The sequence below is a fragment of the Panulirus ornatus genome, chromosome 16 (genome assembly GCF_036320965.1).
Source record: "Panulirus ornatus isolate Po-2019 chromosome 16, ASM3632096v1, whole genome shotgun sequence".
Taxonomy (NCBI): domain Eukaryota; kingdom Metazoa; phylum Arthropoda; class Malacostraca; order Decapoda; family Palinuridae; genus Panulirus; species Panulirus ornatus.
Window position 1 is genome coordinate 21,738,698 of NC_092239.1, and position 16,366 is coordinate 21,755,063.

Consider the following 16,366-nt stretch of genomic DNA (forward strand, 5'->3'; position numbering starts at 1 on the left):
CAAGAAAGGGGAGGATTATATATTCATATATATATATGAATATATATATATATATATATATATATATATATATATATATATATATATATATATATATATATATATATATATATATATATATATATATATATATATATATATTGGAAAGCATCATAATTTTGCGCGTGGTCAAGATATACCTATGAGTCGTAGGGAAAATGAAACACGATAAGATCCCAAGTGCACTTTCGTGTAACAATCACATCATCAAGGGAGACACAAGAGAGAAAATATAAGTCAGTTGATATACATCGAAGAGACGAAGCGAGGAAGCCATTTGGTAAACTTGTGTTTGTCCAAAATATGCAACGAGCGTTCATGAACTTATTTTACAAATTTTGTCAACAATAAAGTTATCCAATTTGTATAGACCATCACTATTATTAAGATTATGATTCTTTGTGTATTTAATAACAGAAGATTCAATGATATTTCTCTTGGTAATAGAGTTAGAGTTAATAACTGAGATGGCATTACTCCAGTCAATACAATGATCATATTTTAACGTGATTAAACAAGGCATTTGATTCTTGTCCCGTTCTTGTAATGTATTTATGTTGCTTAAGTCTAACAGAATGATCCTTACTAGTCTGACCAACATAGAATTTATCACAATTTCCACAAGGCACTTTATAGATGCATCCAAGAGAATTTTCTGGTGAATTACTGATTAAGATATTCTTTATAGTATTATTGTTGCGAAAGGCAACATTTATATTAAAGGATTTAAGCAACATGGGAAGTAAAGTGAAATTATTATTAAAAGGGAGAAGTAACAGATTCTTGGTGTCAATGGGAGGTTTGGGCTCAACTCTATGAATTGATTTCTTTGCTAACTCAAGGGATTTATCAATGAAAGCTGTAGGGTACTTTAACTTAGATCCATCGATAAACTCTGGACTGCAAATACGTAATGCCCTAAAGAACATACATTGAAATGATGATGATTTAACTCTGTCATGTTGAGATGAGTAATAATGGATATATGAGCATACATTGGTGGGTATCCTGTATATGCTAAACTTAAACTTGTTTCCTTGTCTATGAATCATGCAATCTGAAAATGGGAACGTACCATTATTTTCATTTTCTGCAGTAAATTTGATGGGAGGTACCAAATTGTTAAGTAAGGGGAGAAATATTTGTAAATTTTCATTTGTTGGCCAAACTCAAAGAACATCATCTACATACCTAAACCAAATTGCATTAGAAGGTAAGATATCCTTTAATAATTTTGTTTCAAAAAATTCCATATAAAGATTACTTAGTAGAGGTGAAAGAGGGTTACCCATTATGTTGGTCAGACTGGTAAGGATCTTTCTATTAGACTTAAGCAACATAGATATAGTATAAGAACAGGACAAGAATCAAATGCATTGTTTAATCACGTTAAAAACTATGATCATTGTATTGACTGGAGTAATGCCATCTCAGTTATTAACTCTAACTCTATTACCAAGAGAAATATCATTGAATCTTCTATCATTAAATACACAAAGAATTGTAATCTTAATATTAGTGATGGTCTATACAAATTAGATATCTTTATTGTTGATAAGATTTGTAAAATGATAAGTTTATGAATGCTCTTTGTATGTTTTGGACAATCACATGTTTACCAAATGGCGTCTTAGCTTCGTCTCTTCGATGTATATCAAATGACTTATATTTTCTCTCTTGTGTTTCCCCTGATGATGTGATTATTACACGAAAGTGCACTTGGGATCTTATCGTGTTTCATTTTCCCGTGGACTCATAGGAGTATATATATATATATATATATATATATATATATATATATATATATATATATAAATATATATATATATATATTTTTTTTTTTTTTTTTTTTTTTTTTTTTTTTTAACTATTCGCCATTTCCCGCGTTAACGAGGTAGCGTTAAGAACAGAGGACTGGGCCTTTTTTGGAATATCCTCACCTGGCCCCCTCTGTTCCTTCTTTTGGAAAAATTAAAAAAAAAAAAGAAAAAAAACGAGAGGGGAGGATTTCCAGCCCCCCGCTCCCTCCCCTTTTAGTCGCCTTCTACGACACGCAGGGAATACGTGGGAAGTATTCTTAATCCCCTATCCCCAGGGATAATATATATATATAAATATATATATATATATATATATATATATATATATATATATATATATATATATATATATATATATATATATATATATATATGATACAGCGCTGGTGGCTGATTCATGTGAGAAACTGCAGAAGCTGGTGACTGACTTTGGTAAAGTGTGTGAAAGAAGAAAGTTAAGAGTAAATGTGAATAAGAGCAAGGTTATTAGGTACAGTAGGGTTCAGGGTCAAGTCAATTGGGAGTTAAGTTTGAATGGAGAAAAACTGGAGGAAGTAAAGTGTTTTAGATATCTGGGAGTGGATCTGGCAGCGGATGGAACCATGGAAGCGGAAGTGGATCATAGGGGGGGGAGGGGGCAAAAATCCTGGGAGCCTTGAAGAATGTGTGGAAGTCGAGAACATTATCTCGGAAAGCAAAAATGGGTATGTTTGAAGAAATAGTGGTTCCAACAATGTTGTATGGTTGCGAGGCGTGGGCCATGGATAGAGTTGTGCGCAGGAGGGTGGATGTGCTGGAAATGAGATGTTTGAGGACAATGTGTGGTGTGAGGTGGTTTGATCGAGTAAGTAACGTAAGGGTAAGAGAGATGTGTGGAAATAAAAAGAGTGTGGTTGAGAGAGCAGAAGAGGGTGTTTTGAAATGGTTTGGGCACATGGAGAGAATGAGTGAGGAAAGATTGACCAAGAGGATATATGTGTCGGAGGTGGAGGGAACGAGGAGAAGTGGGAGACCAAATTGGAGGTGGAAAGATGGAGTGAAAAAGATTTTGTGTGATCGGGGCCTGAACATGCAGGAGGGTGAAAGGAGGGCAAGGAATAGAGTAAATTGGAGCGATGTGGTATACCGGGGTTGACGTGCTGTCAGTGGATTGAATCAGGGCATGTGAAGCGTCTGGGATAAACCATGGAAAGCTGTGTAGGTATGTATATTTGCGTGTGTGGACGTATGTATATACATGTGTATGGGGGTGGTTTGGGCCATTTCTTTCGTCTGTTTCCTTGCGCTACTTCGCAAACGCAGGACACAGCGACAAAGCAAAAAAAAAAAAAAAATATGTGTATATATATATATATATATATATATATATATATATATATATAATTTTTTTTTTTTTTTTTGCCGCTGTCTCCCGCGTTTGCGAGGTAGCGCAAGGAAACAGACGAAAGAAATGGCCCAACCCACCCCCATACACATGTATATATATACGTCCACACACGCAAATATACATACCTACACAGCTTTCCATGGTTTACCCCAGACGCTTCACATGCCTTGATTCAATCCACTGACAGCACGTCAACCCCGGTATACCACATCGCTCCAATTTACTCTATTCCTTGCCCTCCTTTCACCCTCCTGCATGTTCAGGCCCCGATCACACAAAATCTTTTTCACTCCATCTTTCCACCTCCAATTTGGTCTCCCTCTTTTCCTCGTTCCCTCCATCTCCGACACGTATATTCTCTTGGTCAATCTTTCCTCACTCATTCTCTCCATGTGCCCGAACCATTTCAAAACACCCTCTTCTGCTCTCTCAACCACGCTCTTTTTATTTCCACACATCTCTCTTTCCCTTACGTTACTTACTCGATCAAACCACCTCACACCACATATTGTCCTCAAACATCTCATTTCCAGCACATCCATCCTCCTGCGCACAACTCTATCCATAGCCTACGTCTCGCAACCATACAACAATGTTGGAACCACTATTCCTTCAAACATACCCATTTTTGCTTTCCGAGATAATGTTCTCGACTTCCACACATTCTTCAAGGCTCCCAGAATTTTCGCCCCCTCCCCCACCCTATGATTCACTTCCGCTTCCATGGTTCCATCCGTTGCCAGATCCACTCCCAGATATCTAAAACACTTCACTTCCTCCAGTTTTTCTCCATTCAAACTCACCTCCCAGTTGACTTGACCCTCAACCCTACTGTACCTAATAACCTTGCTCTTATTCACATTTACTCTTAACTTTCTTCTTTCACACTACTTTACCAAACTCAGTCACCAGCTTCTGCAGTTTCTCACATGAATCAGCCACCAGCGCTGTATCATCAGCGAACAACAACTGACTCACTTCCCAAGCTCTCTCATCCCCAACAGACTTCATACTTGCCCCTCTTTCCAAAACTCATGCATTCACCTCCCTAACAACCCCATCCATAAACAAATTAAACAACCATGGAGACATCACACACTCCTGCCGCAAACCTACATTCACTGAGAACCAATCACTTTCCTCTCTTCCTACACGTACACATGCCTTACATCCTCGATAAAAACTTTTCACTGCTTCTAACAACTTGCCTCCCACACCATATATTCTTAATACCTTCCACAGAGCATCTCTATCAACTCTATCATATGCCTTCTCCAGATCCATAAATGCTACATACGAATCCATTTGCTTTTCTAAGTATTTCTCACATACATTCTTCAAAGCAAACACCTGATCCACACATCCTCTACCACTTCTGAAACCACACTTCTCTTCCCCAATCTGATGCTCTGTACCTGCCTTCACCCTCTCAATCAATACCCTCCCATATAATTTACCAGGAATACTCAACAAACTTATACCTCTGTAATTTGAGCACTCTCTCTTATCCCCTTTGCCTTTGTACAATGGCACTATGCACGCATTCCGCCAATCCTCAGGCACCTCACCATGAGTCATACATACATTAAATAACCTTACCAACCAGTCAACAATACAGTCACCCCCTTTTTTAATAAATTCCACTGCAATACCATCCAAACCTGCTGCCTTGCCGGCTTTCATCTTCCGCAAAGCTTTTACTACCTCTTCTCTGTTTACCAAATCATCTTCCCTAACCCTCTCACTTTGCACACCACCTCGACCAAAACACCCTATATCTGCCACTCTATCATCAAACACATTCAACAAACCTTCAAAATACTCACTCCATCTCCTTCTCACATCACCACTACTTGTTATCACCTCCCCATTTGCGCCCTTCACTGAAGTTCCCATTTGCTCCCTTGTCTTACGCACTTTATTTACCTCCTTCCAGAACATCTTTTTATTCTCCCTAAAATTTAATGATACTCTCTCACCCCAACTCTCATTTGCCCTTTTTTTCACCTCTTGCACCTTTCTCTTGACCTCCTGTCTCTTCCTCTTATACATCTCCCACTCAATTTCATTTTTTCCCTGCAAAAATCGTCCAAATGCCTCTCTCTTCTCTTTCACTAATACTCTTACTTCTTCATCCCACAACTCACTACCCTTTCTAATCAACCCACCTCCCACCTCCTGAAACAGGAGTTTTGGGAGTATGTGATAGAATGTAAGAAAGTAAATTCTAGATTAATATGGGTAAAACTGAAAGTTGATGGAGAGAGATGGGTGATTATTGGTGCATATGCACCTGGGCATGAGAAGAAAGATCATGAGAGGCAAGTGTTTTGGGAGCAGCTGAATGAGTGTGTTAGTGGTTTTGATGTACGAGACCGGGTTATAGTGATGGGTGATTTGAATGCAAAGGTGAGTAATGTGGCAGTTGAGGGAATAATTGGTATACATGGGGTGTTCAGTGTTGTAAATGGAAATGGTGAAGAGCTTGTAGATTTATGTGCTGAAAAAGGACTGATGATTGGGAATACCTGGTTTAAAAAGCGAGATATACATAAGTATACTTATGTAAGCAGGAGAGATGGCCAGAGAGCGTTATTGGATTACGTGTTAATTGACAGGCGCGCGAAAGAGAGACTTTTGGATGTTAATGTGCTGAGGGGTGCAACTGGAGGGATGTCTGATCATTATCTTGTGGAGGCTAAGGTGAAGATTTGTATGGGTTTTCAGAAAAGAAGAGTGAATGTTGGGGTGAAGAGGGTGGTGAGAGTAAGTGAGCTTGGGAAGGAGACTTGTGTGAGGATAGTACCAGGAGAGACTGAGTACAGAATGGAAAAAGGTGAGAACAATGGAAGTAAGGGGAGTGGGGGAGGAATGGGATGTATTTAGGGAATCAGTGATGCATTGCGCAAAAGATGCTTGTGGCATGAATATATATATATATATATGTATATATATATATATATATATATATATATATGTATATATATATATATATATATATATATATATATATATATATATATACATATATATATATATATATATATATATATATATATATATATATATATATATATATATATATATATATATATATATATATATATATATATATATATTATCCCTGGGGATAGGGGAGAAAGAATACTTCCCACGTATTCCCTGCGTGTCGTAGAAGGCGACTAAAAGGGGAGGGAGCGGGTTGCTGGAAATCCTCCCCTTTCTTGTTTTTTTTTAATTTTCCAAAAGAAGGAACAGAGAAGGGGGTCAGGTGAGGATATTCCCTCTAAGGCCCAGTTCTCTGTTCTTAACGCTACCTCGCTAACGCGGGAAATGGCAAATAGTATGAAAAAAAAAGAAAGAATATATATATATATATATATATATATATATATATATATATATATATATATATATATATGTGTATATATTCTTATACTTAGGTGATATACTGGCATATATCTAAACCGATATCGATATACAATGATACACAGGTGCAGAAGAGTATACGAATAGTGTGGTGGGCGCCGTGCTGGAGGCCACGTCTCAGCCCTCCTGCTCCCTGATCATCTTCACAGATGGCACTACCTCACCCTCAGCTATCCTCAAGGTGATATCTACTCTCATATAGCGTCCCGATGTTGTATACTGGTATCTCATGTTAAACCCAGGGATATTATATGTGAATCAGGACGCAAGAGGTGAAAGCAGTATACGGAAGACAGACAAAAGAAGACCGGACGGTCCACGACAAAGTTTGCTGGATAGTGACGCAAAAGTGTTTCTTTCGTGAGCTCAGTATGCATAGTGAATTATAGATGTGCAAGGAAAATATGATTAACATAATCATCATAACGCAAGTATTCATAAAGATGATGTATCATAACTGCTGACTAACAATACTGTGAGGTATAATAATGCATTTCTTCCGCCCGTTTTTCGTGATGCGTGTTAGCAGGTCGCAAATGATCATCGAAACAGGAATTCCGTGATACTGACCGGTTAGTTATTTTGGCTTTAAACCTATATATTATTTGGCTCAGTAAAACCATAAACATCAAGCAATATCCACCAACAGAAGAATATATAACAACTTCATGTGTTCAAAATAATTCTAAGCCGAAATATATTCTCATTATGTATATGGCCCATACTGACCTTTACTTTGATCTTATATGTTTCATGACTGAGAACAATGGTAAGCTGATACTATTTATAGTAGCATTTTCTAACTGCAGACATATTACTCATCTGACACATTCAACACATTCAACAAACCTTCAAAATACTCACTCCATCTCCTTCTCACATCACCACTACTTGTTATCACCTCTTCATTTGCCCCCTTCAACGATGTTCCCATTTGTTCTCTTGTCTTACACACTTTATTTACCTCCTTCCAAAACATCTTTTTATTCTCCCTAGAATTTAATGATACTCTCACCCCAATTCTCATTTGCCCTCTTTTTCACCTCTTGCACCTTTCTCTTGACCTCCTGCCTCTTTCTTTAGTATCTCCCAGTCATTTGCCCTATTTCCCTGCAAAACTCGTCGAAATGCCTCTCTCTTCTCTTTCACTAATACTCTTACTTCTTCATCTCACCACTCAATACCCTTTCTAATCTGCTCACCTCCCACGCTTCTCATGCCACAAGCATCTTTTGCGCAAGCCATCACTGCTTCCTTAAATACATCCCATTCCTCCCCCACTCCCCTTACGTCATTTGCTCTCACCTTTTTCCTTTCTGCACTCAGTTTCTCCTGGTACTTCCTCACACAAGTCTCCTTCACAAACTCACTCATTCTCACCACTCTCTTCACCCCAACATTCTCTCTTCTTTTCTGAAAACCTTTACAAATCTTCACCCTCCCCTCCAAAAGATAATGATCAGACATCCCTCCTGTTGCACCTCTCAGCACACTAACATCCAATAACATCTTTCGTGCGCCTATCAATTAACACGTAATCCAATAACGCTATGCCCATCTCTCCTACTTATATACGTATACTTATGTATATCTCTCTTTTTAAACCAGGTATTCCCAATCACCAGTCCTTTTTCAGCATACAAGTATACGAGCTCTTCACCATTTCCTTTTACAACACTCTGAACATCCAATGTACACCAATTATTCCCTCAACTGCCACATTACTCACCTTTGCATTCAAATCACCCATCACTATAACCCGGTCTCGTGCATCAAAACTACTAACACACTCACACAGCTGCTCCCAAAACACTTGCCTCTCATGATCTTTCTTCTCATACCCAGGTGCATATGCACCAGTAATCACCCATCTCTCTCCATCTACTTTCACTTTTACCCATATCAATCTAGAGTTCACTTTCTTACACTCTATCACATACTATGACCACTCCTGTTTCAGGAGTGGTGCGACTCCCTCCTTTGCTCTTGTCCTCTCACCAACCCTTGACTTTACTCCCAAGACGTTCCCAAAACACTCTTCCCCTTTACCCTTGAGCTTTTCTTCACTCAGAGCCTAAACATCTGGGTTCCTTTCCTCAAACATACTACCTATCTCTCCTTTTTTCTCATCTTGGTTACAACCTCACACATTTAGACACCCCAGTCCGAGCTTTCGAGGAGGATGAGCACTCCCCGCGAGACTCTTCTGTTTCCCCTTAGTTAAAATACAAGGAAGGGAGGGTTTCTAGCCCCCTGCTACCGTCCCCTTTGGTCGCCTTCTACTACACGTGAGGAATGCGTGGGAAGTATTCCTTCTCCCCTTTCCCCAGGGAATGTATGAAGAGTGTATGTGAGAAATACTTAGAAAAGCAAATAGATTTATATGTAGCATTTATGGATCTGGAGAAGGAACATGATAGAGTTGATAGAGATACGCTGTGGAAGGTATTAAGAATATATGGTGTGGGAGGCAAGTTGTTAGAAGCGTTGAAAAGTTTTTATCGATGATGTAAGGCATTTGTAAGAGTAGGAAGAGAGGAAAGTGATTGGTTCTCAGGTGAATGTCGGTTTGCGGCAGAAGTGTGTGATGTCTCATGGTTGTTTAATTTGTTTATGGCTGGGGTTGTTAGGGAGGTGAATGCAAGTGTTTTGGAAAGCGGGGTAAGTATACAGTCTGTTGTGGATGAGAGAGCTTGGGAAGTGAGTCAGTTGTTTTTCGCTGATGATACAGCACTGGCTGCTGATTCGGGTGAGAAACGGCAGATTGGTAAAGGGTGTGAAAGAAGAAAACTGAGAGAAAATGTGAATACGAGCAAGGTTATCAGGTACAGTAGGGTTGAGGGACAAGTCAACTGGGAGGTAAGCTTGAATGGAGAAAAACTGAAGTGGAGTGTTTTAGATATCTGGGAGAGGATTTGGCAGCGGATGGAACGATGGAAGCGGAAGCTAGTCACAGGGTGGGGGAGGAGGCGAAAGTTCTAGAAGCGTTGAAAAATGTATGGAAGTCGAGAACATTATCTCGGAAAGCAAAAATGGGTATGTTCAAAGGAATAGTCGTTCCAATAATGTTTTATGGTTGCGAGGCGTGGGCTAATGGATAGAGTTATGTGAAGGAGGGTGGATGTGATGGAAACGAGACGTTTGCGGACAATATGTGGTGTGAAGTGGTTTGATCGAGTAAGCAATGAAAAGGTAAGGGAGATGTGTGGTAATAAAAAGTGTGGTTGTGAGAGCAGAAGAGGGTGTTTTGAAATGGCTTGGTCACGTGGAGAGAATGTGTGAGGAAAGATTGACAAAAAGGATAAATGTGTCAGAGGCGGAGGGAACGAGGAGAAGTGGGAAGCCAAATTGGGAGTGGAAAGATGGAGTGAAAAAGATTTTGAGCGATTTGGGCCCGAACATGCTGGAGGGTGACAGGCGTCCAAGGAATAGAGTGAATTGGAACGGTGTGGTATGCTGGGGTCGACGTGCTGTTAATGGATTGAAGGAGGGCATGTGAAGCGTCTGGGGTAAACCATGGAAAGTTTTGTGGGGCCTGGATGTGGAAAGGGAGCTGTGGTTTCGGTGCATTATACATGACAGCTATAGACTGAGTGTGAACGAATGTGGCCTTTGTTTTCTTTTCTTAGCTCTACCTCGCGCGCATGTGGGGGTTAGGGGGTTGTCATTTCATGTGTGGCGGGGTGGCGACGGAAATGAATTAGGACAGACAGTATGAATTATGTACATGATTGTATATGTGTATGTCTGTGTGTATATATATGTATACGTTGAAATGTATAGATATGTATATGTGCGTGTGTGGGCGTGTATGTATATACATGTGTATGTGGGTGGGTTGGGCCATTCTTTCATCTGTTTCCTTGCGCTACCTCGCTAACGAGGGCTACAGCGACAGAGAATAATAGATAAATAAATATATATGATTAAGATCTATTTTTGTACTTTCATTGTTTGTGCAAACTATACTACTTGCAAATTATCTCCAATTATTATGAATTTTCACGAAAATGCAGAAAAGTTCTGTTCGTATAAATAACCCTCGGTTGTGTAGTGTTTTCAGTGATTCAGAACAATTCTCTTGAATAAATACGTGACAAATATTCTGCCAGCTGGTGAGCAGTGAGAGGTCCTCTCCCCGGGGGGTGACGGTGATGGAGGTGAGGGTGGACGGTCAGGACGGTAACGTGACGCAGGCGCTGCTCTACCACCTGGTCGACCAAGCTAGGCAGGTACGTCACTCTTATATTACTGCTGAAGTGACCAGGTCATTCCCACTTTACAACTGAAGGCACTCCCCTTCGACTGCCAAGGCAAGTAAGTCACTGTCACTTCCCTACTGAGGCCGGATGGTCACTCCCATCAATCGTGAGGTGAACAAAATCGCTGCTCAGGTCAGATGTCTAATTTCTCATGGTTCCTTAAACGAGAAACTTTCGCATTACTGTTGGCGGTCAGGGATTCATCGTGTGTAAGAGTAGCCTATATGGCTGCCTCGGTAAAGAGAAGTGATGCGTGTGCCTCTCTCACACATCATTGTCAAGTCTTTCTCTCTCACATTTACGTTGATGTTAACACTTCGTTCCCACCACATTCCTGCCGAAGGACGTTGTCCTCTCTCGTGTTATTGCTGAGACAGGTAGGTGACGTTTTGCATCACTGGTGAAGCTTGTAGAAATATACTCGTAGTCTCATGCTAAGGCGGTGTTATAAATATTGAGACAAAGACTTGTATTGCTTTCTACCAAGGCGGGATAGCTTGTTCTTATACTGATCCACACACAAGTAGACAGATGAGTCTTTCATTGCTGCTACCCTGGAGAGTTCGTTTCCACATTACTATCGAGCAAAAAAAGGCCGGGAAGTCTCCTAATGTTTGGCACAGATGAGGAGTTCGCTTTCATATTGCTGCTGAGATGAATTTGCAAATTTCTCGCTACAGCTGAGGTAAGAAGTTTAATTTTCCGTTTCTGCTCAGGTGGATAGTTCGCTCTCACATTACTGCTGAGGTTGGTTCATCTCTGTCTCATTCTCCTCTGAGATGGATAAGATAACATTACATTACCGCTGAGGTAGCTTTATTGCTCTCACTCTACCTGAGTATTTTGCTGTCACATTACTGTCACGGTGAGTCGGTCGGTGAGTCTGCTGTGTCGAGGTCGTTCTCATGATGACTTACATGACTCTCACGTTACAGGTGAGGTGGGAGGCCAACTCTCACGTTACATGTGAAGTGAGTGGGTCACTTTTACCTGGTGGGTCTTTCCTATTTTACATTTGATGTCTGTTGGTCGCTCTCTCATTACTGTTCTGCTTGATGTGGATGAATCCCTTTTACATCCTTCCTAAGATGGGTCAGCCATTGTCTGGTTACATCTAAAGTTGGTAAGTAGCTCCTTCAGTACTAATGAGGCTGGTCAGCCACTATCATGCAGTGGCTGAGTCGACCAGGTCACGTCCACTCTCCTTCTACAGTATGCACTACTGATGAAGCTCGCTGAACATTTATACAGTAGATGTCACTCTCACTTTACTGACATATACCACTAAGCCGAACAGGCCATTAACATATAGCAATGAAATATCCTTAACCTTATGATGGAAAAGAAATTGGTTATTTTTGTTCAGGTGCGGCTGGGGTCGTGGTGCGTGAGTGTGGTGGTGGTGAGCCACGACCCGGCCTTCCTCACCGCCTTCGCCGAGTCCTCCCTCAAGGGCCGCCTCCTGGTGTGGGCCACCAAGCTACTGGTGGTCACCAGTCTCACCCTCCCACAGCTCCACGCCCTCCTGCCCACACACTGGACCTTCTCCATGATGAACACCATAATATTCAACCTCGAAAATGCAGCATCCAATCCAATGTAACAATTAATTCAAAACACCGTCTTGTTGAATATATAGATATATATAACATATATATATATATATATATATATATATATATATATATATATTTATATATATATATATATATATATATATATATATCAAAAAAAAACAAAATTTTCCTTTGTCGCTATCTCCCGCGTTAGCGAGGTAGCGCAAAGAAACAGACGAAAGAATGGCCCAACCCACCCACATACACATGTATATACATAAACGTCCACACACGCAAATATACATACCTATACATCTCAATGTATACATATATATACACACACAGACATATACATATATATACATGTACATAATTCATACTATCTGCCTTTATTCATTTCCATCGCCACCCCGCCACACATGGAATAACAACCCCCTCCCACCTCATGTGTGTGAGGTAGCGCTAGGAAAAGACAACAGAGGCCATATTCGTTCACCTTCAGTCTCTAGCTGTTATGTAATAATGCACCGAAACCACAGATCCCTTTCCACATCCAGGCCCCACAGAACTTTATATGGTTTACCCCAGATGCTTCACGTGCCTTGGTTCAATCCATTGACAGCACGTCGACCCCGGTATACCATATCGTTCCAATTCACTCTATTCCTTGCACGCCTTTCACCCTCCTGCATGTTCAGGCCCCGATCACACAAAATCTTTTTCACTCCATCTTTCCACCTCCAATTTGGTCTCCCACTTCTCCTCGTTCCCTCCACCTCTGACACATATATCCTCTTGGTCAGTCTTTCCTCACTCATTCTCTCCATGTGATCAAACCATTTCAAAACACCCTCTTCTCCTCTCTCAATCACACTCTTTTTATTACCACACATCTCTCTTACCCTTCCATTACTTACTCGATCAAACCACCTCACACCACATATTGTCCTCAAACATCTCATTTCCAGCACATCCACCCTCCTCCGCACAACTCTATCCATAGCCCATGCCTCGCAACCATACAACATTATTGGAACAAGTATTCCTTCAAACAAACCCATTTTTGCTTTCCGAGATAATATTCTCGACTTCTACACATTCTTCAAGGCTCCCAGAATTTTCGCCCCCTCCCCCACCCTATAATTCACTTCCACTCCCATGGTTCCATGCGCTGCCAAACCAACTCCCAGATATTTGAAACACTTCACTTCCTCCAGTTTTTCTCCATTCAAACTTACCTCCCAATTGACTTGACCCTCAACCCTTCTCTACCTAATAACCTTGCTCTTATTCACATTTACTCTCAACTTTCTTCTTTCACTCACTTTACCAAACTCAGTCACTAGCTACTGCAGTTTCTCACATGAATCAGCCACCAGCGTTGTATCATCAGCCAACAACAACTGACTCACTTTCCAAGCTCTCTCATCCACAACAGAGTACATACTTGCCCAGCTTCCCAAAACTCTTGCATTCACCTCCCTAACAACCCCATCCATAAACAAATTAAACAACCATGCAGACATCACACACCCCTGCAGCAAACCTACATTCAATGAGAACCACTCACTTTCCCCTCTTCCTACACGTACATATGCATTACATCCTCGATAAAAAATTTTCACTCCTTCTAGCAACTTGCCTTCCATACCATATATTCTTAATACCTTCCACAGAGCATCTCTATCAACTCTATGATATGCCTTTCTCCAGATCCATAAATGCTACATACAAATCAAATTGCTTTTCTAAATATTTCTTACATACATTATTCAAAGCAAACACCTGATCCACACATCCTCTACCACTTCTGAAACCACACTGCTCTTCCGCAATCTGATGGTCTGTACATGCCTTAACCCTCTCAATCAATACCCTCCAATATGATTTACCACAAGTACTCAACAAACTTATACCTATGAAATTTGAGCGCTCACTCTTATCCCCTTTGCCTTTATACAATGGCACTATGCACGCATTCCGCCAATCCTCAGGCACCTCACCTTGAATCATACATACATTAAATAACATTAGCAACCAGTCAACAATACAGTCACCCCCTTTTTTTCTACTAAATTCCACTTCAAGACCATCCAAACCTGCTGCCTTGCCGGCTTTCATCTTCCGCAAAGCTTTTACTACCTCTTCTCTGTTTACCAAATCATTTTCCCTAACCCTCTCACTTTGCACGCCACCTCGACCAAAACACCCTACATCTGCCACTCTATCATCAACCACATTCAACAAACATTCAAAATACTCACTCCATCTCTTCTCACATCACCACTACTTGTTATCACCGCCCCATTAGCCCCCTTCACTGAAGTTCCCACTTGCTCCCTTGTTTTACACACTTTATCTACCTCCTTCCAAAACATCTTTTTATTCTCCCTGAAATTTAACGATACTCTCTCACCCCAACTCTCATTTGCCCTCTTTTTCACCTCTTTCGCCTTTCTCTTGACCTCCTGCCTCTTTCTTTTATACCTCTCCCACTCATTTGCATTTTTTCCCTGCAAAAATCGTTCAAATGCCTCTCTCTTCTCTTTCACTAATAATCTTACTTCTTCATCCCACCACTCACTACCTTTCTAATCAACCCACCTCCCACGCTTCTCATGCCACAAACATCTTTTGCGCAAGCCATCACTGCTTCCCTAAATACATCCCATTCCTCCCCACTCCCCTTACCTCCTTTATTCTCACCTTTTACCATTCTGTACTCAGTCTCTCCTGGTACTTCCTCACACAAGTCTCCTTCCCAAGCTCACTTACTCTCACCACTCTCTTCACCCCAACATTCTCTCTTCTTTTCTGAAAACCCATACAAATCTTCACCTTCGCTTCCACAAGATAATGATCAGACATCCCTCAGTTGCACCTCTCAGCACATTAACATCTAAAAGTCTCTCTTTCGTGCGTCTATCAATTAACACGTTATCTAATAACGCTCTCTGGCCATCTCTCCTACTTATATACGTACACTTATGTATATCTCGCTTTTTAAACCAGGTATTCCCAATCACCAGTCCTTTTTCAGTACTTATATCTACAAGCTCTTCACCATTTCCATTTACAGCACTGAACACTCCATGTATACCAATTATTCCCTCAACTGCCACATTACTCACCTTTGCATTCAAATCACCCATCACTATAACACGGTCTAGTGCATCAAAACCACTAAACACACTCATTCAGCTGCTCCCAAAAGGCTTGCCTCTCATGATGTTCCTTCTCATGCCCAGGTGCATATGCACCAATAATCACCCACCTCTCTCCATCAACTTTCAGTTTTACCCATATCAATCTAGAATTTACTTTCTTACACTCTATCACATACTCCCACAACTCCTGATACAGGAGTAGTGCTGCTCCTTCCCTTGCTCTTGTCCTCTCACTAACACCTGACTTTACTCCCAAGACATTCCCAAACTAATCTTCCCCTTTACCCTTTAGCTTCGTTTCACTCAGAGCCAAAACATCCAGGTTCCTTTCCTCAAACATACTACCTATCTCTCTTTTTCTCATTTTGGTTACATCCACATACATTTAGATATATATATATATATATATATATATATATATATATATATATATATATATATATATATATATATATATATATATATATATATATATATATATATATATATATATTTCATGCATTATTACATGGCAGATAGCGACTGAAAGTGAACGAATGGGACCTTTGTTGTCTTTTCCTAGCGCTACCTCGCACACATGAGGGGGGAGGGGGTTGTTTTGTTATTTCATGTGTGGCGAGGTGGCGATGGGAATGAATAGAGGCAGACAGTATGAATTTTGTACATGTGTATATATGTATATATCTGTGTGTGTGTGTATATATAT

At 40.4% G+C, this 16,366-nt stretch overlaps 1 protein-coding gene across 1 annotated transcript in view; it reads left to right on the forward strand.

The window, feature by feature from the left end:
* LOC139753909 (uncharacterized) overlaps positions 1 to 16,366 on the forward strand; it is a 227,261-nt gene that overhangs the window by 172,665 nt on the left and 38,230 nt on the right. Inside the window, 4 exon segments of the mRNA XM_071670867.1 lie at positions 6,741 to 6,856; positions 10,788 to 10,907; positions 12,304 to 12,522; positions 14,805 to 14,818. Coding sequence (XP_071526968.1) covers positions 6,741 to 6,856; positions 10,788 to 10,907; positions 12,304 to 12,522; positions 14,805 to 14,818 — 469 coding nt within the window.